A 27405-nucleotide genomic window follows, 5' to 3' on the forward strand; every position below is an offset into this window, starting at 1 on the left:
TGCCATGTAAGGCCATTTGTTTTGTTGTTATATGTTTTGCCTTTTTGTTTGGTTGCTTTTGGTTGAGACAAGGTTTCCCTGTAAAGTACTAGCTGTCCTGGAACTCACTGTGTAGTACAGGATGGCCTTGGACTCAGAGATCCACCTAAGTCTATGCTATCCCCCCCCCACCTTGAGTGATGGGATTAAAGGCATGTGCCATCACTGCCCAGCCAAGTCATTCATTTTCTACTCCTCTGAAAGATAACTCATCATCATGCTGCATTCTCTCCATTAACAGGGACAAATGATGACTCAGATAAGGGAAGTGATTCATTTATATTGGCAGCTTTCTGCTCCCAGTAGATACCTAACACTTTTCTTCATGAAGTCCCTTTAATATTCTCTGAAAACAGAGTTGGAGTTTTTCCTTAATCGTGATTTATAGACTGCTGTAGAAGATGACTTCAATAAACTATTTTAATGTTTTAAAAGAAATCTCCTGACTTTAATCCCAGAACTTGGGAGGCAGAGGCAGAGGCAGAGGCAGAGGCAGAGGCAGAGGCAGAGGCAGAGGCAGAGGCAGAGGCAGAGGCAGAGGCAGATGGATCTCTGTGTTCAAGACTAACCTGATCTACTGAGCAAGTTCCAGGACAGCCAAGAATACACAGTTCTGTCTCAAAAGAAAAGAAAGGAAGGAAGGAAGGAAGGAAGGAAGGAAGGAAGGAAGGAAGGAAGGAAGGAAGGAAAGAAGGAAGGAAAGTCTCCTGAAATGAGGTATTTTAAATTTCAAGAAGAAATACACAGAATCTGAGGGCTAAGCGAATGGGGAGGTAAAAGTGAAATCAAGTGTACATGGCTTTCCAACCTGTCCTAAAACTCATTGTAGGAAGATGTAACTTGTAACAAATTTGACATGTGAGAATCCAGGTATGTATTTGTCCTCCCTTTGTCACTGAAAATGTCTGTCATCGTGTCTCTCTAGAACACTACACCTAAAAGCAACAAATGTTCCTTTTGCAATGAAAATTAATTTGTCACCCCCAAAATTTATTAATACACATTTGATGAAAAGTCACATACTTCCCAAACTGAGCTCTGATAATATGCAACTATAAATCCTATCACTGAAAATTAAATACATGGAGACTGCTCAGAATAGCTGAAGAATGGTGTAAATACGTTTTGCACTTATAATTGAAAACAGATGAATTGCTGAATGAAGTACAGACTTGGGAGCTCTCTACACCAGAACTAGTCTGAAGTCTGATTTGGGTTTTCAAAACCTGTTGTTAATGCCACGTTCACATGGTATGGATGTAGGATTCTGGCGCATGCTGACCACAACCCCAGATCCAGGCAGAGGAAGTTTGTCTCTTTACTCAGACTCCTTTGAGACATCAAACTCTACTTTGGTCATCAAGCACTTTAAGCTTTGCTTGAAAATCATAAATGCTACTGGGACCAAGGAGTCAGTCCTTGGGTTTCCTAGGATAGAATGGTTATGATGGATTGTCAGTACATGACATCTAGCATAAGTTAAAGAGATGCCCTCCTGAAAGCTACAAAAGGCAACTGGCATAGCAGGCAGAGACTTTCTCCTGAATATGTATTCCAAGATCCTTAGCAACCTGGACAAATTACTCATTTCCTATATTTCCCTAAGTCCTATGGCTGCAAGTTGTCCCATCTTCCTTACCCAACAGACAGCACAGTCTGTGTGCTGACCTCAAAACATGGGGCTTCTGGAGTTACACTCTGTGGATATTTATCCTCACCTTCTGGCCTCTGAATACCTGAAGGAAAGCCCATAATATAACTGTGAATCGGGCTGCTACACAACGAGTGGGAACTTCCAAATCTTTATGGATAATGTGTACTCCTCACAATGAACCTTGATACCTACAGGGCTTCACATCTAGATTCTCACAAATGGAATTTTTGATGATTTAAAAGTAGATATTAGCGAGCTATCATGTGCCTCCCTCCTAAGGGGGCCACAGTCACTCTCTAAAGAGGATAATGAAAAGCACCGTGTTCAAGTTGTATGCTCCCCCAAGCTACTAAGACATATTACTGTACGTGGAGTCTGCAGGGCATTACTCATGAGTGGCCCACATATGCATCTTGAAGAAGTATCATCATGATTCAGGATTAAATATCTCTAGTCAGCTAGAGAAAGACTCAAAAAAAAAAGAAAAGAAAAAAGGAAAGAGAAAAGACAAAAGCAAGGACTTGGCCATCCTGTTGTTGTAGGAACCGTGCACAGAACTCCTGAGCTCAAGACAAGAGCTGCCCCCAGCTCTGTGGGGGTGCCTTGGAAGTTTCACACTCAGGTTCCTACCTGCTGTTTCCACTCTTCACTGTTTCAAATATATGGCAATGGCCAAAAGTCACCATTTCCACTGAATCTGTAGTGCTAGTGGGTGAGCCATAGCAATGCACCATCTATGTGGGCATAGTGGCAGAGTACAAACAGAACACATGTGGAAGTCTTTTTATCCTCCAGCAAGCCCCAGTGACAAACAATAGGAAGGAAGGTTTTGTCCAGACACATTGGACAAAAGCAAAGTGATGCTGTTTGCCTCCTTGTTATCTAAGTCAGGCCCAGGTTAGCCCTAAGGGGTGTGTGTGTGTGTGTGTGTGTGTGTGTGTGTGTGTGTGTGTGTGTGTGTGTGTGTATGCATATATGGGCCAAATATCACCTGGCACATGTGTACCTTCATCCCTGACTGTTTATGACAGATGACTGAACTATGTTTGGAAACCAGTGCCTTGTATTGCTCAGCTCTCCAGCTTGCTCAGAGACTTATGTTTCTGGACAGTTCCCCTCTCCTCTGCTAACCACCTGCCTTCTGCCCCATCATGAGGCTAGGACCTCCTGTCAGATCACTTGCATATTCCTCACAATTCATGGGAAGTAAAAACCAGAAAAATTACTATTGCTCTGCTTGAGCTCAACCCATTCCCATTTTCTCAAGCATACATCATCTGTCTTTCATTGGCAGATAAATTTTTTGCACTTCTGCTAAATGCTGGGGCGTTTTGCTTCCTTTTATTCCATTTCTTTATCTCCTTTGGTGGACAGAAACACAGACTGCTGTAGACACAAAGCCTGAAACCTATAAAGAATAGTAGGTCAAAGAGACTCCATCAAACTAATTATGCCTCTAAATATTAGCATCTCTTCAGGTAAAACAAAATCCATAGCAAATTTCTCCAGGCAGAAGGCACACAGCAGTTTGGGGCTACAGAAATGCCTTGTTGATAGTACAAAAATGCTTTTTCCTCCTTACTGAAGCCCAGTGTTCTCATCCCCATTAGAGATGGAGACTCCAGAGTACAGAAAGGTTCGTTGACTTGTCTAAAGTCAAACCTAGAAGTGACTGGCAGATACCTCATGCTATGGCATCTTGAAGCCAAGCCATGCTTACAATGGCTGTATTGGTTACAAAACACATCACCAAAGTGGGACAAGTGCCAATTCTGTTTTGGAAATTTTGTTCATAAGAATCCAAAATTGAATAAGACAGTGTTCTCCAGTTAAAGTGGGCTCACAAAATACTAATTTTGATATTTTGGGGGGAGTGTTTGATTGATTCATTGATTTTTTTGGGGGGGGAGGTCACTATATAGCCCAGACTGACTTTGAACTCATAATCCTCCTGCTTCAGTCTCCTACTTTACTTGTTCTCCTGTCTGACCAGTTCCACATTGTGAGTTAAAGAACAAGGAAAAGTGCTATATAGGTGTGCATATGTGTTTATATATGTTCCAAAATGTCCATAGGGCAGAGAGACTACGAAAACCATCTCCTCGGGTCCATGCATCAATTGCTCAAGGGTCTGAGGTTAATACAATTTAAGAGGGTAAAAGAATACTCTGTGTGTGTGGTGTGTGTGTGTGTGTGTGTGTGTGTGTGTGTGTGTGTGTGTGTGTGTGTGTGTGTGGTGTGTGTGTATGTGTGTCTGTGTGTCTGTGTGTGTCTGTGTCTGTGTGCATGTGGGGGGTGGGGTGGGCGTGGGTATGTGTATGTGTGTGTGTGTCTGTGTGGGCGTGTGTGTGTGCGTGTGGGTGTGGTTGGCAGTGTGCAGCCTGAAATAATCTGTGAAGACAAATGTAGGGTAGGAGCTTGCTCAGGAATGGTTTCCTCAGATTACTGGATGAAGATCTCCCGGGAAGAGCAGCTTTCTAACAGAGATAGCCAAAAGCAGGCATCCACCTTCATATGGTCTTAGTTACCCCTGGGAGACCTACAGATATTTTTCTGGGGTCTCTTGTCACCACTTAGTCACAGACTGGCATCAGGCTGGGAGGAAATCATGCAAGTGCCCCTAAAAGAGATACTGTCTATAGCAGACACCAAGTAAAGATGAGTTGGTGGCATCCATCCAAGTACTCCTCCCTCTTTGGTAAGGCCCACAAGTGTGAGCTCTGCACTGGCTTATGTAATTGCTTTGAATCTGTCACAGGTCTGAGTTGGGTGGACATCATGTCCACTAACGTCTATCGTCAGTTTCCCTTTTCCAACTTGAGATATCCCTGCATCTTGGGAGTTTAAGATGAGACTCGAGAGTAGGATGAACTTCCTTCCGGAAGAACTCAGAAGAGAAATGCACTCTAGACAGAAACTAGAGCAGGAGCACTACCACAAAGAGAGAGAAACAGCCTATGAAGGAGGAAGGCCTGTGGGGGGTGCAAAGGGGATGGGAAGGTGGGGAGTTGGGAGCCTCCGGTGCCCAACACTCTCTAAACACTTTCTCAAAAACGGCTGAAGACTTTCCAAGTTTGCTCCTTCACCAAAAGTAAAATTTGGAGCGACACATGATTTTTTTTGAACACTTCCTATGGTACTAGGCACTATACCAAGCTCTTGAAAGCTATCTCATTTAACTATCAAACCAGACTTACATCAGGTATTACTGTTCTCATTTTACATGCATGTAACTGAGACACAAAGTAACAAGTCACCTGCTCAGGGCTACAGAGACAGAACTGGGTTCAAGTCAGAACCTTCTCATGCCCAAACCCCCAATTCTAAGTTGTGTGGTGCTATCTGCTTACCTTCTGTGTGGGTCAGCTTTCTGTCACTATGACAAAAGGTTTGAGAAAATTAACTTGAAGGACAAAAAGTTATTTTGACTCAGCTTCAGAAGTCTCAGTGCTGTGTCATTGTTTCTGAGTCCATGATGAAGAAGAACATCACCCAAGGGAGGGCAGGGTGTGACATACGAAAGATGTTTACCTCATGACAAGGAGGAAGCAGGGAGACAGGAAGGAATCAAGGCCCTTTAAGACCGTGTCTCCAAGGACCCAACTTCCTCCAGTTAGGTCTCACCTACTGTGTTCTACCTCTCAAGCAGCATAAGCTAGCACCCAAGCCTTTACCACATGGTCTCTAGACCCAATCTGTAGCAGACTTCATGTTATGTATTGGTTTCCCACGCCATCCAGTGTCTTCTGCTTGTAGAGTATGAAATCTTGTTTGCTTTCCAGAATATTCCATACCCATCTCCCAGATGAGGCTCCAAAGTACTACAGAGTTAACAGGATATACAAAAAAGTCCTCAAAATCCAGAAAAGAATCCAGGTGAAAAGTCAAACTTCTTTAACTATGCACATCCCCCAAACTTACCTTTGTGATAAAATATAACTTTCTTTCTCAATACTCACTAGCAGGGTTGGAGATTTGGTTCGATGGTAGAGAGCCTGCCTAAGCAAGCACAAGGCCATGGGTTTGGGCCTCACCCAATGCCATGGAAAAAAATCTCAATATTCACTAGCAATGAGCCACACAGCTGTAGAGGCCCAACAATGTGGGCAGGAAAACAGACAGGCAAAGAAAAAGAAGAATGTAGTCAAGCTCCAAGGAAAAAATGTTAACATCCGGAACCAATTCACCCACACAGGCTAAGGAGCATTACACCCAGATCTCCATAACACCCCTCATCACTCCAGTCCTACACACACACACACACACACACACACACACACACACACACACACACACACACACACACACGCATGGACCAAAGCTTCATGTACTATCTGCTCAGATTGGCCTTGCATAAAAGAAACTGCTTCAGCAGTACCTACCACCCAGTCAGAATATCACAGAGCCTTAAATCTCTGTGATGTCACAGTCTAATCTGGGTAATAGAAAGATGTACCAGATGGCATTTAATGTTCCTTGGATTTAAACCATTTCTGCACCTAGTGCTCTGAATGCTGGAGAAGAGATGAAAAGTTGAAATGGCCAAGGTCAGACTAGCAACACATTTTGCAGAATCTCTATTTCTGCTTAGACAGATTTCAAGAATGAGATCCAGAAAAGCAGCAAGACTGAAATATTCATCTCATCATCCGAACCTCGGGAATGTATGCATTCCTTGGGAAAGGAAATAGACCCGGAACTTTGTATGCCAAACTAACAATCAAATCCCATAAGTTGCCTGCATGGAGTAGGGCTGGCAGTGGGAGAAAGTAAAGCTGTAAAACAAAGACGGACTTCACATAGTACCCATTTCAGCTTGAAACATCCATTTTTCTGTCCTCAGGCACAGCAGGCAGGAAGATAGCAGACAGTACAATTAAACAGCCAAGAAATGCATTAATGGTAAAAATCTATACATGGAAACCAGGGAGGTAAGTGGGTGTAGATTTTCTTCAAATCCCTGTTGGAGACAACTGACTCTTTAAGAGAGGAAAGTTACATAGAGTGGGAGGGAAACTGATGGGGAGACAGTGAACAGGTGGACCGAAAAAAAAAGGGGGGGGAGGAAGAAAGGAAAGAAACTCCCCAATAAGTTCTTTGCTGGCACCCCATCCAGTTACAGCAGGAAAGAAGAAACAGAGTGTGAATGTAAGTGTTTATCAGGATGGCAGGAGTAACAGACCTCATAGCAAACAAGGCTGCTCCAAATAGAGCTGTTACAAACAAATGAATCAGAGCAGTCACTGAGAGGTTAAAGTTAAAGCCATGACTGGAAGAGTGAGTGTACTTGCAGTGGGTCCTCAAGGCAGTTTCCTAATCCTCAGGCTTTAAAAAGAAGCCACTGTGGAAATCAGAATCTCTTCCTTTGTAAATTCAATCCATGGCAAAGGGATTTCAGCTGTGATTGCTGAGTTTGAGAAAATCAACAGTACTTAGGATCTCGGGAATTGCCTGTCGCTGCAACTGATACCTTCCTAAGCTGTTCCATTTTGAATCAATTACCAATAAGACTCCATCCACCCTGTTGTGAGTGGAGAAGGGGAATGGGTAAAACAGAGCAGTTAGTTGTCCCTGAATCACTGCAGGAGGGGATTTAGGACCAAGAGGCTTTAGGTCGGATTCAATGGGTAGCCGCTACCCTTCAGACTTAAGATTTCAGTCCCTTACAGTCAAAATAGATAGATAGATAGATAGATAGATAGATAGATAGATAGATAGATAGTTAGATAGATAGATAGAACACAGTGGGAAGGCTGTCACTGGAGCCCTCTACAGTGGGTACGATTATAGCCACCTGAAGACAGGAAGGACTAACACAAAACAAAAGGGTAGAGATCTAAAAATGTAAAAAAAAAAAAAAAAGTTCTTACTCTGATTAATGATCTGTTTGCAGCATTGCAGGCAGCCAGCTCAGGATACTCTCCCTAAGGCAGTTAAGAATCATCTCCAGATCGTGGGTAAGAATGCTGGCAGCAGGCACAGCTAGGTTCAGAGTCTAGCCAGACGGGTTACAGTAAACTGGAGTTGTATGGTTGTAGGTATGAAGTTTAATCTTTTGAGCCTTGATGCCCTGGTCTCCACAATGGAGAAACAATTTTTTCTCTGAGGACTAGCTGGGAAGTGCAATAAGAGAGTGATTAAGGCATGGACGGGTGGCTGAGTGGTTAGGAGTACTTGCTGCTCTTGCAGAGGACCTGAGTTCCATTCACAGCACACATGTGGGGCTACTCCCAACCCCTTGTAACTCTAGCTCAAGGGAATTTGATACTGTCTTCTGGCCTCTGAGGGCACCTGCACACACACACACACACACACACACACACACACACACACACACACACACACCACATAATTTTTAAAAATCTAAAGAGGCAGCAGGGAAGGGGGAAAATGAACAAAATACCTGACTTGAAAAGGCTTTCAAAGACCTGACTTGTTACAGGAAGAGAGACTGAGAGCTTGTCATGAAAGGTCCTGGACTGCCTGGAAGAAGCTCAGAAAGGCTTCACGTCTCTGTCCCTCTTCCTCAGAGGAGCTACCTTCTACCACTGCTGCTGGGGAACGACAGGAAAAAGGTTTAGAATCAGCACCATTAAAAAACAAAAAGAACAAACAATGAGCTTCTAAAATCTGGAAACAAGAAGAATGGGCAAATGGAGCAGTCAGATGTGGGTTCAAGTCCAGTCTGGACCCCCACTGCTTCTCTTATGAAAGATTCCCAAGGTCTTTTCCCCTCACCTACAGGTTTTCCTCTAAGCTAATCTCTTGGTACTGAAGAAGTGGCTCAGCATTTAAAAGCACTGGCTGCCCTCCCAGAGGCCTAGAGTTCATATCCCAGTGCCCACAAATTGGTTCACAACTGTCTGTATGTCCAGTTCTAGGTGATCCAGTGATCTCTTCTGGCCTCCATTGGCATTGCACATATGTGGTGCACAGATATACAGGCATGCAAAACACACATAGACATAAATTACAAGTAAATAAATCTTTAAGTTATCCCTTAAAATTACCCCTAACTCCTTCCCCACCACCTGTTCCCTTTTTTGCCTTCTCTCTCTCTCTCTCTCTCTCTCTCTCTCTCTCTCTCTCTCTCTCTCTCTTAGGTTTTCAAGACAAGGTTTCTCTGTGTAATAGCATTGGCTGTTCTGGAACTTGCTCTGTAAAGCAGGCTGGCCTCGAACTGACAGAGATCCACTTGCCTCTGCCTGAGTACTGGGATCAAAGGCATGTGTGCCACCACCACCCCACTGCACTCTCTCTTTATCTCTTTCTTTCTTTCTTTCTTTCTTTCTTTCTTTCTTTCTTTCTTTCTTTCTTTCTTTTTTCTTTCGTTCTTTCTTTCTCTCCGATTCCCTGTCTCTTGTCTCTTCTTTCTTCTTTTCTCCCCCCACTTTTTCTAGCTCTAATTTCTTTACTTGATCAAATAGCACAGTAATCTGAAATTACTGTACTCTCAACTAATTATTGCAACCCTGGGGTTCCATCAGAATCTGTTTTCACAAGAAAACAGTCAATCTTCCTATTTCCTATCAGGCAAGAGCTAACCTTCCAACGACTCTGGGCTGCAGGTAGACACCACCCAAAGAACCCTGGTGTTGATCTACCTCCCTGCTTTTAGACACCCTGCTTTGTCCCCTGGAGCTGAGTTCTTAGGGGAGTTGATGAATTTGAGTGGTGCAGCCATAACTTCCACCTTCCCACCATTCCCTCCTACTGCATGGCAGCCATGGATCTCTGTCCTTGAATACCTCCTCTTTCTCCCTTTGAACTCATCAGGTTCTGGCTTTTTGTCTCAGTGGAATACTGAGTAGTTCGGTTCTAGATAAGTTTATTTACCATATGTACTCAGACTCTGTACTACTTCGAAACATAGACAATAAATAGGGTGGAGAACCAATTCTTACAGAAAAATGGAGAAATTTACAGTGTCTGCTTATAGATTACAACTTTCAGTCGTTGCTTATTCATGCTAATCACTAAGGTCCAATCATGTTGACTCCTGCAGAAAGAATGACAGACATTGAGCTACATCTTTTCTTCCTGTATGTATACTCCTTCAGCAGATCCTAGCAACAGCCATTGGATGAACACATTTATTGCTGCTATTCCACAGATGCGACACTTATGTTAAAGGACATTAAGGTGTCCAAGGTCAAACATTTGGGAAGCATTAGGACCAGAGCTCGAAAACAAGCAATGTGACCCCAAGAATCTGAGCTTAGAACCTGTGTAACTGATACATTCATTGCACCAAACAGAAATAATAACACAGGGCTGGAGAGATGGCTCAGTGGTTAAGAGCACTGGCTGCTCTTCCAGAGGTCCTGAGTTCAACTCCCAGCAACCACATGGTGGCTCACAACCATTTGTAGTGAGACCTGATACCTTCTCTGGCATGCAGGGATACAAGCAGAGTACTCATATACATAAGTAAATACATCTCTTAAAGAAAAAGAAATAATAGCACAATAAGAGTAACTCTCTGTTTTCATATACGTACTTTCTGCATGTGAATAATTAGAAAGTGTGTCTGCAAATGTGCATATATATGTATACTTTAAATATCAACACGATGGCTGGCACAGTTACACATCCAAAACATGTTGCTATTTGTTATCATTTGTATTGGGCTATGATTATTTTTTGTTTTCATTTTTTATTTATTCAATGCTAAGCTCCCAGGAAACAAAGGCAATGAATTCCATCAGCAATTTCTATAGTAGTAATGGGTCAAGGAGAAGTAATAAAATGTACATTTCCCAAGATTTTAAGAGTCCAAATAGGGTCTATTGAAAATGAAGTCATAGATGAGGGTGGGAAGGCAGCCTGGGGTGCAGACATCTGTAAAGAAGCAGGATCTCACAAGACAGAAACACTGTTAGGTGTGTACCGGGCCCAGTTCTTGCCTCTGACCCTGCCCTCAAGTTCAGCGGCTATGAATAGAGGTCTTGAATGCTAAGCTGTCTTCTGATCTATCTTGTTGACAAGCATTTTGCCTGTTACTAAGTCATCCTTTTAGCATTCTCACATCCCTGCCAGATCAAGAGCTCAGCTTAGCAGGCTAGACATGGAAAATAGTTCCTAGGGCTTTCCATCAGGCCCAAGCAGGGATAGAGGGCAAGCAGTTTTTGCCCCAATTAAATTCACCAGTGGTACATTACTTTTCTCAATCTTTGTTTTTCAGATACTTAGTTTTTCTGATTATTTCTGGGAAGTGAATGGAACACGGTCAAAGTATGACTAGTTTACATTTCCTTTCAATTCAAAAGTGCCCTAAAGCCCTTGTTGGCCTTTTTCATTTAGGCATCAAACATGCACAACTGGAAATCACCGATCTCTGATTTCTAAACATGTGATATTAATATAATATAATTTCAAGAGCTCCATGAAAGTACCTAATTTTAGCTCTAATTTTTTTTTTTGACCTTAGGTTGGTACTATTGCAACGTTCCACAAGTGCAGTAAAATTTTGCTCATTCCGATGGTGTAAAGGGTGGGTCAAGTATTGGCCAAGGTGCATTAGGGGGAAGTGTTAATATTTTCAAAACAAAAGCTAAGGGGCAGTGGAATCTTGTAGCTAAATGGGCTTCATGTTTCATTTGAAACTGGCTCTCTCATCTCACAAGGCAGAAATCAAGGCCTCACTAGCCACTATGAAACAATTTTAAAACTTTCTTTCAACATTAATATGTCTGCTTTTATATCCCTATTTCAACATTAATACCAAAGCCAGTGCTGAAATTTAAGCCTCCTGCTTTAAGTGAGTCTCACTCTCTTCCCACCATAATATCGGGGCATCGAATAGAATATGGAGACGTGTGTAAGGCCTTTGAGAAGAATCACAGACAACTCCTTACTTTGGTTTATGAACCCTCTGGCGCTTTTGTCTTGGAGCCGTATTACTCTGCCATTTTCTCTATACCCCTAAATTTCAAACTAAACTCTCTCTCTCTCTCTCTCTCTCTCTCTCTCTCTCTTCTCTCCTCCTCCCTCCTCTCCTCCCTCCCTCCCTCCCTCCCTCCCTCTCTCTCTCTCTCTCTCTCTCTCTCTCTCTCTCTCTCTCTGTTCTATAGATACAGCCCTTCTGAGCTGTACTATTAAGAACAGCATTAACAACCAATCAAACTACTGACGAAGCTTCTGAGTTGAAAACTGTGAATTCGGGGAAAGCATTGCTGTGTACACAGTCATCAGCCAAAAATGCTTTGCCCCTTCCCGCTGAGAAGACCAGTTATGTTTTAGGACACACCCAAGCTACCTAACTCCAGGGTTAGGTCCAAGGTCCAGGCCATGCGGGTCTGACTTCCCTTTACCCACTAAGGCTGGCCTCACCAGAGAGAGAGTCCTCCCTGCTGATTTGATTTCTAGTGGTCTCTTCCCAGCCTGCTTTGTAAAGTTGAGTAGATTCCCTTTTATGAAAGTCACTACTTCTGTGTGCAGTCTTCCCAGGAACAGCTGAAGGACAGTCAATTTCGGCCCCTCTGTCCGCAGGGGGCGATGCTAGGGTTCTAAAGGACTCTACCGTAGTCAACATAACCAACAGTATGATTTTCTTCCTTTTTAACAGACTGGCTACAATATTTACTGACCTTAGAATCACCCATTTGGAAATGGTTAAGGATTAAAAGTTCTTCAGGCCGAGGGACTTTTGGTTTCTAATTGCTAATGTTTGAAGTCAGTTTGATTCCTCGGAAATTTGTTCAGCTTGATGAAAGCAAAATTCAAATTCCCCTCAGGGCGCGAGGTGTAAGATCTTTGGGTTCCGTTGTTTTTCTTTCGTTGTTTGGGGGGAGTCTGATTGTTTTGAGGGATGGCTTCTCCCAAGCCTTCCCGGGTTACTCAAGAGTCCTTTCATTTCTCCCGTATGTAATTAGAGAGACAACACCTAAGGTCCATCATTCAGAATTCTGGACTCCACAGTTTCAGGGACTCAGAGCTGTCCCCACCCTTACTCCACCCTCCACCCCCATCCCTGGCGCCTGCAGCCCCGGCCAGCAGGCCAGGATCGGAGCTCAACTGAGGTGGGCTCACTGCTGCAGAGTGCACCCGGCCCAGAGCTGTACAGGACACACAAGGATCTCCAACTCTTCTGCACTGCTGTATGATCACTGGCCCAGTGTGACCTACGCGCCATTGCACTTGTGAAGGTCACCCAAACTGCCTTAGATATGGGTTCACAGGGAAGGATCTGGATTAGATCCTGGTGAAATGCCAGCTGAAATGTCCTGAGAGGCTGGAAAAACTGCGGTTTCCCCTGTGATGGGGAGACTGGAGAAGCAGAGATCAAGGTTAACTGTCCCCATCCTCTAGGTGAGGCTTTTTCCTCATGCCAGAGGGACAGGGAACAGCAGAGAAAGCCGAAATAGCTACAGGATTCAGGAAATCTGTCGTCTAGTTAGAAGTACGCAGACACTCCCAGGCTCCCACTAGTATAAGGACCTCTGAGGATAAGGACCTCTGGGGACCAGTTTATTTTCAGGTTTTTGTTTCTTTGTTTTGTTTTGTTGAGACAATGTCTCACTAGGCAGCCCTGGATGGCCGGGAACTCACATAGGTCAGACTGTCTCTGCCTCCTGATTACTGGGGTGAAAGGCGAACATCCCGGTACTGATATATCCAGGAGTTTGTTCGCTTGCTTGTTTTCTTAAGGTCTCATCCTATAAAGTGTATGGCAGTTTTCTGCACCCATCTCATCTAAGCCTTAAAAACTATGTGGGAATAAAAAAAGAAAGGAATGAAGAGGAGGAGGGAGAGAGGGAGAGAAAGAGAGAAGAAAAAGAAAGAAAAGACAGAACACAACTAGGGGGTACATTTCTACGTGTGTTTCATTTGTTCCTAAAGTAATTTCCCCAATCTGCAATGCCTATCTAAACTCTATAAAGTATAATTATTATCCAGACTTCTCCTATTCCACTTACTTCCTACTTGGGTAGGGAGGTGGAATTACTCTTTAGAATTGAAAGTAACATTCTGTCAATTCAAACTAAAAATGGCATTACTCACAAAATTAAGTGACTGAGAGAGAAAACTTCCTGCCAGTGCCTGGTGTTGTTTTTAATCACATTTAAACAATTTCATTTTCTGATATTTCTCTTCGAAGTTGTTCAAAATCACTGGATGGGGTCTAAGAAATGAATAAAAAAACGGTATCTAGAAATTTCAAACCTCAAATTCTCTAGAACTTAAAGTATAGACAAAATTGATAGACCTTTACTTGCCCAATCTGTTAAACTGGCAATAGCCTACACACACACACACACACACACACACACACACACACACACACACACACACAGGGTGGGAGGAGAAGCTTCTTTCCCTGACATATTATCCATATCCCACCCTTCAGGGATTATTCTGAGGTTTGCTGTGGTCTTCACATGCATAAACTTGTACTTTTTAAAACACCTTTATAAAGGTGAAACTGGATAGTAGTTTGTTTGTTTGTTTTAAATGCAGAATCCATGTAGAGATTGCCTGTTTTCACTTCTGATATCAAAAGCACCTTAGCAGTTTGTACTCAACAAAACACCCAGCCTCTAAGAGAGGCCATTAATGGTGCTGAATAAATGTTGATTAGTCCTCTCCAGTTGCTTAAATTCCCCACCTCTTCCATTTCACAGCAGGTCCTCCCCACTAAGTCTCATTTTCCACCCGGATGCTTGGAGCAAGGGCCTCACTTAAATTAACTAATGATTATCTTTCCCCCAAAGAAGTGTAAACAGACCTAATTTACAAATTTGCTAATTGCTGTTCCCAGTGCAGACCCAGGGAGTATCTAAATTGTGTGCATATAAAATGCCAGGCTTACTACGAACCAGAAAACACGGAGTCAAAATAAAGCCTGTGCATGAGAGAGGCCAATGAGATTCCACGGTCAACAGTTTTCTGTTTTGCCCTTCTTTTGCAAAAAGTCAAAATTTAAGCATTAGATGGGTGAGTGATCCAATAATATCCATTGAACTGGTTTGGCTTGTGAAAGTAAGAAAGAACCAGCTATACTTCCAGGCTACTCTCTGCAAAGATGGAGAAAGGAAAGTAACACACTTAGAGACACATTTTTAAAGTAACTCCATTTGTTCTAAGTACAAGAACAGAATTCTACCGGGGTCTGTGATTAAAATCACCAAAGAATTGTCTCTCATATTAGTATGGTAATCTTTTTGCTAATAGTCTTGCTGTGATGGGTCTGGAATAGTCTGCATTTTAATGAAAACAATGAATGCCATAGGGTAGGACTGAACAAACAGCAGTTTGGGCTGCACTTGTTTTGTCTTTCTCTCTGCATTTGTCTAGTTTGATAGGTGTGATTAAAGATGAGGGATACATGTTGGGTTTGTGGCCACATGCAAAGAAACTGTGCAGAGGAACAGGGAACACATCTCTCTAATGTTCTGAGTTTTGTTAAGTTGACCCTCAGATTGGGCACTTCAGAGCATTCTTCACTCGCCCCACGCAGGCTGTATTTATTAAAGATAGTTTACGTCAACAATTTTCTTTCATATTTAAAATTTACAGCTTTTGGGATTGGTGATTTAAGGATGCATGAGGTGTAAGAAAAATGTCGTGGGGTCTATATCAGTTTAATTTCTGCCTGAATTCCATTCCCAGAAATTTAATTCCTCCTCCTTGCATAAACGTCACCCTATTGAATATTTTTTCTGGGAATTTCATCTACAAAATCAGTGAACCCAAAGTGGCTAGCTGTTAGCTCCGAAGCATTGTTCAACGAGAAATGTAAGAAACCTGGCATGGAGAATCCAGGGGAACCTGAATTCAGAATTTCAAGGCCCCTAGGTTGTGCGCGGATTTGCATAGGGAAGGAAGCCTTTGTCTGACCTTAGGTTTGCGCTGGGCGGGGGAGAGGTGGAGGTTTGAGATGCCCGGTGGACTGAGGATGAGAGATGTTTGAGTGGCTCCTCCGAACCCCACGGCGGCCTAGTGAATATGTGTGCAGACCAGCTGGTCAGCCCCGAGCCCAGTGGACTAGTTTCTAGTTTCTAGTTTCGGAAGCTTGAGAATGGGGAAAACGACTAAGGAATCAACCACAGCAAGGTCTTCTTGGCTGCCAGTGACAGGAAACTCTGGCCATCTAAGTTTCCCCATTCCGTGGCCTAGCAGCTGCCTAGCAGTTAACTATTGTTATTTCTTTGAGATGGACTAACTTCTTCCCGGTGGCTTCTCCCACCACTGGGATTTTACAGAGCGTCTCCATAACCAATTCCTATAGCATAGGATCGAATAGTTGGGGGCGCTCTCCCAGCCCCGCGCGTCCAGAGACGCTGGCCTTAGTCACTGTCTGACCCGCGTTGGAAAAACACTCTTGGCCCTCATTCTCCAGTGAACAACCATCCTCTCCAACCAATGACAAAATCGGTCCTTACCTCCTCCTTTTCTTCTTCACAAAAGATCACTTACCAGAGGGGTAGCCTCCGAGGAAGGCCGTTTTGACAGCAAACTTCCCAAGACCCACTCAGTTCCTTGTATGGTGCTGGCGGCACCCTGCATGCCCGCTTGTGTGTCCGGGCAGCGAACGCAGCACAGCGCCCAAGAGTTAGAGTCCCATGCGCAGGCCTCTACCCCAGACAGACCCTCAGCAGCTGCTTGGGGTTCAGCACACCATCTAAACCCGACTTGGGTCTTGGCTGGTTCTTGGCATTAATATTCTCTCCGCTGACATCCAACTCATCCCACTGTATCCGTTTCTTAAACGTCAGCGCAGAGTCACTTCCTCCCTTTCACCCCATATGGTAACGTCGGGATTGAAATCTCAGTTTTGCTCTGAGCAAACAAATAATACACCTGGAGATAAATTAATATGACCCGATGGTGTCGGTGGGATCTCGGAGGTATCTCGGAACAAAGTGCTCTAGGGCAGTGGAGGTTTCGCTTGGGCTTGCCCCCTGTCTCGTTTCACGAGTATTTGTGCGCGTGGAAGCAAATGAAAATGTTAAGAAATTCTATTTATCCATCCACGTGTGCGCCGAGTGTCTATCCGCCCCAGTGTGCTTGAGTGGGCCTGCCTGTACCTGCCCACCCGCGAGGCATGCCACCTCCCTAAGCTGGTAGAACCCGGGCTGGCCGCAAGGCCTTCGGCCGGCAGGCTGCAAAGGGAGAAATTCCTTCCCAGAAGGTTTAAATTATTTCGCTCCACAGGAGACCGGGCCTTGTCCGCACTCCGTTGAAGATTCGGGCGGGAAATGTCCAAGCCAGACATAGGGGGAAGGAAAGCCAGTGGAGCGTCTGACGAGTCCCAGCGCAAAGGGCGCCGCCGCGTGCCCGAAATACATTTTCAAGGCCGCAGCCATAGCAGCTGTTCAGCCGACCCTGGGTGAAAAGTTTCTTCAGTTGAGATCAGCCAGAGGCCAGGGCCTTGGGACCCCTCCTGTTGGTGGCTCTAAGCCCTAACTGCGTCTCCCCGAAAGACAGGGAGAGCGGGAGCGAGTGCCAACAGGAAACTAAGACCGGAGTCTGTACCGAAACCCCGCAGGCCTAAGGATTTGGGAGGCTACAAGGCTTTGGTGGAAGTTTTTGAAATAAATGTCTGTGTCCTCTGACCAGTGAGTTCTCTGCAGAGAGGAGGCCTTAGCTGACTGTTTCCCCCACGGCTACAGGTTGGCGCCCCAAGTTTCGGGTGCTCAGGCGCCAACTAAAGCCAACTTGTCCAGACGCGGAAAGAAAATCGGGTAGTGAAAAAGCAAACGGCCGGCGAGTCTCTGAATTAAAGTTTGCTTTACAGTTCAACATTACCAGTTCAACTTGAGCCCTGGGTTGTCTGGGGGTCCTGTTGATTTCAGGATAGGGTAGGGTTGCCCGAAAATAGTTGAATTTGTCAAAGAGAAAATGGTGAGAGCCACAAACACAGTTACTTTGACATCTAAACACGCCCCAGGCCGGAGGCAGTTTTGGTTTTATTTTGTATTTATTTTCTCCCTTTGCCTAAGACTAGCGACCAACACACTAGCCTCTCCCACCCTAATAGAGAAAAGATATTGTGAAACCCATTAGGAGAAAGATACCGCTCTGGACAGAGTAGGCCGCCTAAATGATTTCTCTATATGTGTCTCTAAACATGACCTTTGTGGGGGTCAGGATGCTATCTATACTAGAGGAGGAAAACCAGGGGCTAGAAGGCCCCGGATTTCTGCCCACAGTTTCTACAGTTGGATTCAGAGTGGGCAGATATGACATGGGAGCTCAGCATGTTGCCAAGGGTCCCTTTTCCAGAAGGACGATTTCTCATCCAAGCCCAGAGCAGAAGAAAGCCTTTAACCCATTCCCAGAGGTCCGAGCTGAGTTGAGGGTCCTGTCTGCCCAAAGCCATGCTGGGTTACCTAGGGCTCTCAGTTTTTGATTCCTGCTCCTGGAATCTTGCCCATAGATACATTATTCCATTGTTTTCCAACCCCAATGTAACATTTGCCTTTTTAAAGACAAGTGATAAAATAATGAGACAGACAAGATAAACTGTGTTACAGAGGTTAGCTCTATATCACATCTTCCATGGCATCAGGCAGGGACTACTAAACAAAATTCTAGAGACTGACCCTCCATGTTCGTGTGTCTATGTCTGGAATATTCTCCTTTCTGACCCCCTCCCTTTGCTCCCCTCAAGTCTGGCTGAGAAGGATGGCAGAAGAGGAAAGCTGTGAACTATGTCGACGTTTTTGACCCCACATGTTGGCCCTTTTGAACATAAGACCCTAGACACACTGCCAGCAACCTAGATTCTCCCCAGAGAAAAGCTCCCTTAACAAGACATCAGTCGTGCTAAGTGGAATTTCTCCGTTCTCCACTGTGAGGGAAATGATATAAAAGTGACTCCCAAATCGAAAGTTGTCTTGGCCTGCAAGACATTCTACTAACTGTACGGATGCCTTAACAAAATTCTCAAGACAGATCAATTCCGAGAGGAAACAGGCTCTGGAGGGAGGGGAGCACATTAGCCATTCGTCCCATCCTGTATTGCCCACGCAGCAGTCCGAGTGGACCTGCCCTCTCTCCCAAATAGAGAAAGTCGTGGATGAACGAAATAAATCTCCTTTTAATTTTCTTTTCATCGACTAATAAAAATAATTCCCCAGCACTAAACCGAAATTCCATAACGGGCCGCAAGAACACGGAGAATTCATAAAACTCTGTCTCCGCGGGTCTCTGGCTAATCGCGTTATTATTAGCCTCGGAGCGTGGAAACTGAACTGTCAGTGCCGAAACAGAAAATGTAAGCGACAGCTGTCCCTCTTCGGGCTTTGGCCAGCTTTGAGGCCAGGATCACCATGCTCTTGAGCCTACTGGCTGCCCCCATCCCTGTGTGGGAGGCTGCCCAACTCTACCCCTAGCCCAAGCCTCAGGACCTAGGGTCCACTCCTGGATCATTGCTGTGACACTGGGCTATACCTCCTGCATGGTTTTAGAAGTCTGGACTGAAAATACAATTTGCTGAAACTACCCTCAAGCCGCTAAACCAAGTTGTGACTGTTGTGTTTGCGTGCGTGCCTACAGGATTTTGACAACAGCTGTTCCCCCGGGCTGTTTTTGCACTGTTGAAATCTTGGCACTTAATGCAAAATGTTTTCCCTCTCCTAGGGTTCTGTTAAAGTACACACATTGACATCTGCCTTGAATTGTAAGTGTTATGTGCATATTATACTGTATAGTGTGGATAGACCCAAGACAAATTAATTGAAACATCCACCCACCAAAATACAGAGATATGGGCACTGAATAAAGACCTAAGTCTCGGGATACAGTGTCCAATATGTCTTCAGAGAGGCAGAAATAGAGTTATATTCCACCACCTAAAACTTAGTTGGGAGAAAAACTAAATGAGAAAAACGGGGCATTTCCCATAACTGAAGTATAGGCTTCACCCTCCAACTCTCGGGAGCATTCATAAGCAAGTCTCAGATCCACTTGGTACTTTTTCCAGTGTCTTTGACTGGGCTCTCCCAAACCCAGGGATCCACAGCCCTTCAGAGTGGGCGCCTCAAAATGCTGCTTGCTCTCTGCTACAAGAGAAGGGGATGAACCCAAGTAGGCCTGCTTGAAATTGGCGATTAAAATGCAAGGCTCGGGCCAGCCCCCCAAATTGGTTCCGGAGAATTTAGGGAGGCTCAAGGCATTTATGCCAAAAAGAAAAAAAGAAACCCACGTCGAAGCGAGGCAGGGAGTCATGGGGCAGGGCCTCCCTCCACACGCCGGATACCATTTGGTTCATTCTCCACCCGCCTTCCGTTGTCCGATCCCACACACTCACCCGGGTGGGGCTCCAGGCCGTGAGTCGCCGGGTCGTCTGTGTCTCCGAGTGGGCCAGCGGGACTCAGCGCCTCCATGGACAGGTCCAGCCCTTTCTCCTCCCAGTCTCGCAGCTTCCGCTTTTTATTTGAGCCGATCAAGGCTTCAACGGAGAAAGCATGTGCTCGAGAGCTCAGGGCGACTGCAGATCTTCTCCTTTCACTCATTTTAGCCGCCCGCACCCGGGTCCCCTCTCACCCGCGCTACTGAGCTGGCAGCCCCGCGGCCGCACGCTCGGAGCGCCTGCCGGGCCCGGCCCTGGAGAGGCGGCGGCGCCGCGGCCGAAGCAGGGGCGGCGGCTCCGCGGGTGATCTGAGCCCTCCCTCCGTGTCCTCCCCCGCCCTGGACCGCCGGATCAGACTGGTGCCCCCAGCTGCCCCAGCCTCTAGGAACAAGCGCCCGGAACGCCGCCTGCTCGCTGCATGAGCGCTGTGTCCAGTTTCCCACCCACCCGGGCAGGCGCTCACAAGCCTTGCAGACAGGACTTCATCTTTCTTTTTCCCTTTTCTTTCTTTCTCTCTTTTCTTTCTTTTTTTAAAAAAATTATCTCCCCCTCTCTCCTCCCTCTTCCTTTTTTTCCCTCCTCCCTCTCCCCCCTTCCCCTCTCGGTTTTCCCGTCCTTCCCCGATCCAAACTTCTGGGAAACTTTTTCCCCCCTTAATTCCTCCCTTCCCGAGGAACAGGGGGTAGGCAGTGAGCTCCTGTCCGAGGGGTGAGGGAGAAGGGAGGGGGGAGGAAGAAAAAAGACAGAGGGGAGGGAAAGCCAGCCCCCAACCAATGGCAAGAAGGGAACAAGAGAAACCTCGAGAGTTCTGGCCAATGAGGAGAAGGGAGAGACTGAGGCTCGGGCCAAGACTGAGCGCTGGCCATCCCCGGGTTGCTTCCCTGCCAACTTTAACCCCTGGCTTCCCGGTGCCCGACTGGTTTCTCTGGGGGAGGAGGGCAGTCGGAACAGCGGAAAGTCAAGCCCTGATCTTTGCCTTTATAGACTTGACCAAACTACAAATCCAGATTACAAATCCATACTATTACCTTTCAAATTCTCTGCGTCTGGTTGACCTGGCTACTCAGTCAATTTAGATGCTAATCCGGAAAGTTGGTGCTGTGGCAACATGCTAACCCCACCCCCAACACAAAGGCAGAGTAGGTTTCTGATCGTATCACACTTGCCCCCCAGGGGTCTTGAGATCTGCCCAAATTTCTCCCCTCAGGTTTCTGCTCTGTTTCACATTAATGATTTCTAAGCGGGTCTGGTGAAGGCAAAACGAAACAATCAAGTCTAAGTCTTATAAGTGAACGTTTCAAGACTTTATTTACCCTCCTTCCTGCTCTACCTGATGAAGGGAGAAGGGCCGCTGAGACCTGAGAGACCAGCTTGGGGCGCTGAGTTTACCGCGGGTCCTGCAAGCTTACCCTGCTGGACCCGCCCGCACTACACAAATAGGAACGTTCATTGCGCAGCACACTCTGAGCTGCGCTTCGCCTATTCCGGGCTCTTATCCCAGAGAACCCACAGCGGGTGCTGGAAGAGAGCAGCTAAGAATTTTGATGGATGAGAAGAAGCCTTCCAAATTCTTTCAAATCCCCTCACCTACAGAACTTGGCTCCCATCTCTTACTATCTCCCTTCGCGCACAGCCCCACCCCAAATCTTTCAAGACAGTTCATTCACCACAGATAGCCAAGAAACTTAAAATCCAAATTCCCCACCATCCTTACTGTCCACTGGTCCACAGGTAATATATTTACCCTGACTATGAATGGCATAAGGCCCCGAGCAAGCACCAAGTCCGCCAGCCAAATAAATAAATAAATACATAAATACATAAATACATAAATAAACGAATAAAAAGAGTCTCCTATTTCAGAGGCAGAGGCCTTAAAGCCTCATTTCCCCATTGCAAAGTTCTGGTCAAAATAATTCTATCCTGCGGTTATGAAGCTGGAAAAGGCTGAAAGTTTAGCACCGAGCGGGAGGCCCAGCAAAGAATCTAGCCAGGCACTGAGCAAGGTCTGAATAATCAAGCTTAGATGAAGGGCTGCAGGGCATGTTAGTAGCTCCAAGAACAGTTGGTAAAAAGTAAAGGAAGGCTGGGCCACCTTTGAAAGGCCACACTCCTGCCTGCCCCTAGGTCCAAGGAAATGTAACTCCTGCCTTTATCATTGAAAGCCTTTGCTACAGGAAGCAACCACCATGTGATGAATGTGAATTGGCCTTTTGGGAGGTAAGCTTAAAGATCATTTTTTAAAATTTCTTTCCAATTGTGCTCCAGCCTGGATAAGAGCAAGCTGGTGGCACAGCAAATAGAGAGGCCCTGATGGGTGTGTTTCCATTGGTCCTGGGCCCCAGGACCTTCCTGGAGTCTTGTATGGCTTCGAAGTCCCCAGGCAGCAAGGAGAAGAATTTGCCTTGTCTGGAAAGCACTCCTGTGATTGCCCCTGCAGATTCTGAGAAGCAAGTGTCAAGGTGCCCTTACCAACCAGCATTTCTACAGGCACTGTGGCTGAAAGTGACCACAGAGAAGGTAAGCCAGGAGCCCTGCAAATCCCTTCCCCAGCAGCTTATATCTTACTCTGGGCTTCTGCTCTCATGGGGCCTCTCAGCACCCCTCATGGGACCTCTCCCAACCCTATAGCTAGGAGCCAGCCTATATGAGGCTTAGTGAGAAAGCTATGTGTCACCTTCTAGACTTTCCCAGATCTTTCCTCCACTCCATTGTCTCCCATCTCTCCTTAAAAGCCTCTTTCTATTTTTTGAAAGGTCTGGTTTGGACAGAGAAATGAATATGCCATATAGGGCAGATACCCTCTGTGAACCGCCATTAGTCCTGTCCTGGCCCCCTCCCACTACCTTGAGCCAAAAAGAGACCTTGGATTGGTGAGTAGGCTCAATCATTAGGGTGCTTACCACCATCAGCCCCAGCAACCTGTGTTTGTTCCCTGAGACCCACAGTGTGAAGGGAAAGTGCCAAATTCTGTTCAGTTGTCCTCTGACCTCCACATGTGCACCATGGCATGTGCATGTATGAGTACGTGTGCACGCACGTGTGTGTGCAAGCGTGCATGCACACACCCACACACACACAAAGCCCACATAAAAATTTTAATGAGGCATGAGCCCACCCATATGACAGACCACAGACAAAATGTCCCCAAAGCAAAGAAGTAGCAACAGTGCCTTCAAGGTATTCCTCTACATCCCAGTCCATAGCTTATATTCAGCAGAGTTCTCTCCGAGTTACTGTGCCTCTTCTTCAAGCTGCAACAACCCTATTCCATATTCATTCATATTCTAGTTGCAAATAAAATCACATCCCATGAAAGTGAAGACAAGCAGATTTGGAACCAATGAGAAAATTGAAGTTTCCCCAAAATAACTGGGAGGGGCTATAACATTCTGTGTTCCCATTGGAGTTAACCTAATCCACCCACCTGGGGACATGCACTCCTTAGTGTAAAACTCTATGTTGATAGGGGAAGTGTGGGAGGAGTTAAGAACGGTGGTTTAACACTGGTATACACTGAACAGTCAACTGGGGTGGAGAGGGAGTTGTGGGGGTTAACTAATTTGGATATGGGGTGGTGTTTTTCTTCTATTGATTGCGCAAAGGGCTTCAAAAAACCTTCTTCTGTTATCTTAGTTTCTTTTTTAACTTTTAGGGGAAAGAATGGGGCCCCCAGTTTTGAGGCTGACATCTAGGCATTCTCCAGGCATCCCAGCTACAGGCTCCACCTTGTGACCTGAGTAGATTCTACAGGCTGTAATTCCACCTCAGATCTATTTCAGGCCCACAACCAAGCTAGAGGGACTTAGCCTAGCTCCTGCTTGAGAGCAAGAAAAAGGGGGGGGGGCTGTTAAACCCTGAAAAATCAGAGGAGATTCCCCAGGAGTCACTGAACACCAGAAGGGACATGTGTGGAAATGAGGTCTAGGCCTAGCGTTGACAAAGGACAGATACCACAAAGAAAGTGCAGCACAACACAGAGACTGCTTTCTTCAAACTGGGCCGGCCAGGTCACCAAAATTTCAAAGGTAAAAACAGAGTTCAGCAGCAACAGGACAAGAATCATAAAGAAAAGCAGGCATTCAGAGAAAAGGAGCCCCCACCCACATTCTCCGAGCACGTTTCTCTTCCTCTGGTTATAGTACCCTAAATACCGCCTTAAATCGCTTTCTCCTAATGCTTCGGTGCTGAGGTGACCCACCAGCCGGCTTTGATTTCAGGGAATTTCGAGTGAGTAATTGAAAACAAAGTTAAGAACAACTGGTCAGCAGGACAAGTTAGGCTTCCCCTAAACACGTGGGAAGGACATTCAGTGCGGGATTGTAATGAACTTGGCCATCAGGGAGGTGTAAAATATTATGAGGCGACTATGGGGTGGGAAAAAATCATGGAGACTCTAAGGTGAGATACGCATGCTAATCAGGCCTACTTCAAGCCCAAACTGTGGGACCTTAGGCAAGTCGATTAACCGGCTAGGACCTCAGTTTCCCTTCTCCAGAGACAGAGATTAAAATGATTTGCGCTAAGAATAAGCAAGCTATTCATAAGGGGCAGAAGGTCGACAAACCTAAGGTTTTATTCCGGCTGAGATCAAATCTTCTGGGACTCTGGAGCCAATGTTCACCTCTTTTCACTTCAGCTTTCAAACGGGCACCCCAAAGCAATAGAAGAGTGCAGAATGGGACGGAGTAAGTGGCCTGGAGTCCTAGGGTGCAGGAGGAGGGAGGGAGAGAAGAGTAAAATTTGAGAAGTGCTGTCCAAGGCAGCGTGGGCTTTCTCCTGTAGCTCACCTCCAGTCGCCTGGGCTGGCTTTGGTCCACAGCTAAGACACTGCCTTGAGTTCTTGGCTATCCTGAGAACCCCCCTCCGCCCCCGCCCCACAACTACAACTCACAGAGTTTTTTAAAATAAAAGTCCATGGGGGCAAAGGGTCTTTAATGATGTTTTTTTGTTTGCGCGAAATAAAAATCGTCTATTTTTATTTTAACCCAGCAGCAGCGTGCCCACCTCTCGGTCCTTCCAGATGTTTGCAATAAAATCGCAGGTTTTGCCTTTGGGACTTGAAATAAAATTTAACGGCCTTCACCCCGTAATTATTCTCTTAGCTCGCCCTTCATAAATTTATCTGCTTTCTATCGGCGTTGGGGCAAGAGGCGAACGAAAGGGGGGAAAGCCCCGATTTTATATTTGTGACTATAAAAAAGCGCCACCCGGTTTCCTCGCCTTCGGCCGCCGCCGCAGTGTGGCCGGGCAAGCCGGGCAGTCGGGCCACAACATTGCACTATTGTTCCTCCGACTTGGGTCTGCTCAGGAGCTCGGCCCCTTCACAAAGGGGGCCTTGTGTGACCCTGCCCGCTGCGGCCGCGCCCAAGAGGCGAGGAAATCCTGTTCCCTCGGGCTCAGCTCCTCTTTCCCTCCTCGGTTTGAGCTACTCCGTCGTCCCGGTTTGCGCCTTCCTTGGGCTTCGCAGGAAGCGGAACTTCCATCTTGAGCAACACTCTAGTCTGAGAGGGAAGAACCTGCCTGAGGATTCCCAAGCAAGCTAGGTAGGGTTGCTTATCTACAGGAGAACACAGCCAAAGTCAAAATGGAGGGGAGCACTGAGGTCCCAAATTTGGGACAGTGGACGGTGTGCACAGCAGGAACTGCCATATGCTGGTATGTGAAGCTGGTGACTATCTCGCCACACAACCCTTGTTTACACCCTATACATCCGTGTCCACCCATGTGCCTTTCTAGAATAGGCACTGATGACATTTTGCAAGAATACTTAACACCAGCGCGCAGATGTACTGGGAAGACTCCCGACTTCACACTCCTCTGCTCTCTGAGTCTACCAAGGCCAATCTGCCCTTGGTATCTCTTTACCCAAGATCTCCCTCAACTAAAGCTTAATCCATGGGTTGTCTTTTAACCCCTTCCCCTTCACTTATGTGGAATACCTTCCTGTTCAAAGGTCAGAGACAGCTGACAAAAGGAAGAAATGAACCGAGCACCCTACCTCCTGGGCTCACTCCTTGTGGGAGTCCCCTGTTGCCTGGGGAAGACTCAAGCTTTTGGCAAAGTTCCAAAAACTCCACCAAGTGCTGGGAAGCAGAAGCAGGAGAAGCAGGAGTTGCAGTTGAGAGCAGCAAAGCTTTGCTTGCTTTCAATCACATGTTGTGGGATTCTGGCTTGAGCCAGCAGGCCTGAAGCCAGAAAAGCCAAATCCAGGAGCCACACACTGCGACAGAAAGTTCTTTGGGGGGGGTTTTCTGGTCCCAGGACTCCCAGCTCTTCTAGATTTGCCTCCTAAATGTAACTTCATCTCCTTTCTGGTAGTTTTGTAGGTGCTTCGTCTAACAGCTCCCTTTGGGGTTTCTTGTTGTTGTTGTTGTTGTTGTTGTTGTTGTTGTTTTTCTTGTTTGTTTATGTGAAGAGAGTGAACCGTCTAAAAGCTTATTGGATGAAGTGGAAAAGAAATACCAGGCTCTGCAGACTAACTCCACAGTGAATTTGAGACAGAAAGATGGTGCCCCAGGCTCCTTGGGTAAGGCTGAGATGGTCACAAATGAAGCAGCCAGAGACACAGCTACATCTAGTATTAAAACCTGTTGGAGCCCAAAGATTAGCAGCTAAATGCATACAAACATTTTGAGGTACTAACATGTTGATGGCTCCCCCACCCCCTGCCAAAAGTGGTTAGATTTCATTTGCCATCAATAAAATGGCCACCTAGGAGCAAAATGTCTTCAGTGGAACTGTGAGAGTCTACCCCCAGAGACCATCACCCACAGAGGCTGGCTAGTAGATTTTTGACATCCTTGAGCATTTTTTCCCCTTCCCCTGCCAGTGGAGAACCAGCTATCATTCAGGAGTGGACAAGAATTCTCCATAGTGGACAACTGTACAGCTGCTGAAGAGGGGCTGGGTGGTTAGATTGTCTTGCCTGTCAAGGTCAATGAGACCAGCACTACCAGACTTCCACTTGTGTTGCTTTTGGAATCAGGTGGAGCTGCAGGAGCTACTTAGGGTATAAACTAAGTCATGAGGTGCTTTGATTTTGTTTCAAATCCATGGGCTACTTTGTGGCCTCAAGACCAAATCAAAGAAGATGGGAAGGAACCCAACATCCTTGTATGAGAGGTAGAGATCCCTGATAATTCAGAAAGTGAATAGATTAACAGGGTCAGAAGTCTGGATGTCCACCCAGAAAAACGAGTCTTCAAAATGGTTCAGAGTTTCTTTTATAACCTGGCCAGCCTTTCAAAGTAGAGACACATATGTGGGTATCTGTGGAGAGGCATCATTGTCACGGTGGGCCTGCTCCTGGGATAAACTATTCTATCACTGAGGGCACCCCATGAGGCTTTGCTCTCTGGCCCACAGCCAAATACCCATGACATCAGGAGTGAGAAAGGTAGTCTGTCTCTAA

At 45.9% G+C, this 27405-nt stretch overlaps 1 protein-coding gene across 1 annotated transcript in view; it reads right to left on the bottom strand.

Annotated features, from left to right (window-relative positions):
• Tbx15 (T-box transcription factor 15) overlaps positions 1-20705 on the bottom strand; it is a 103391-nt gene extending 82686 nt beyond the window's left edge. The window contains exon 1 of the mRNA XM_027393781.2: positions 19950-20705. Coding sequence (XP_027249582.1) covers positions 19950-20154 — 205 coding nt within the window. The 5' untranslated portion in view covers positions 20155-20705. The remainder of the gene's footprint in view (positions 1-19949) is intronic.
• Between the last annotated feature and the right edge of the window lie 6700 nt (positions 20706-27405).

The sequence above is a fragment of the Cricetulus griseus genome, assembly GCF_003668045.3.
Source record: "Cricetulus griseus strain 17A/GY chromosome 1 unlocalized genomic scaffold, alternate assembly CriGri-PICRH-1.0 chr1_0, whole genome shotgun sequence".
NCBI lineage: Eukaryota > Metazoa > Chordata > Mammalia > Rodentia > Cricetidae > Cricetulus > Cricetulus griseus.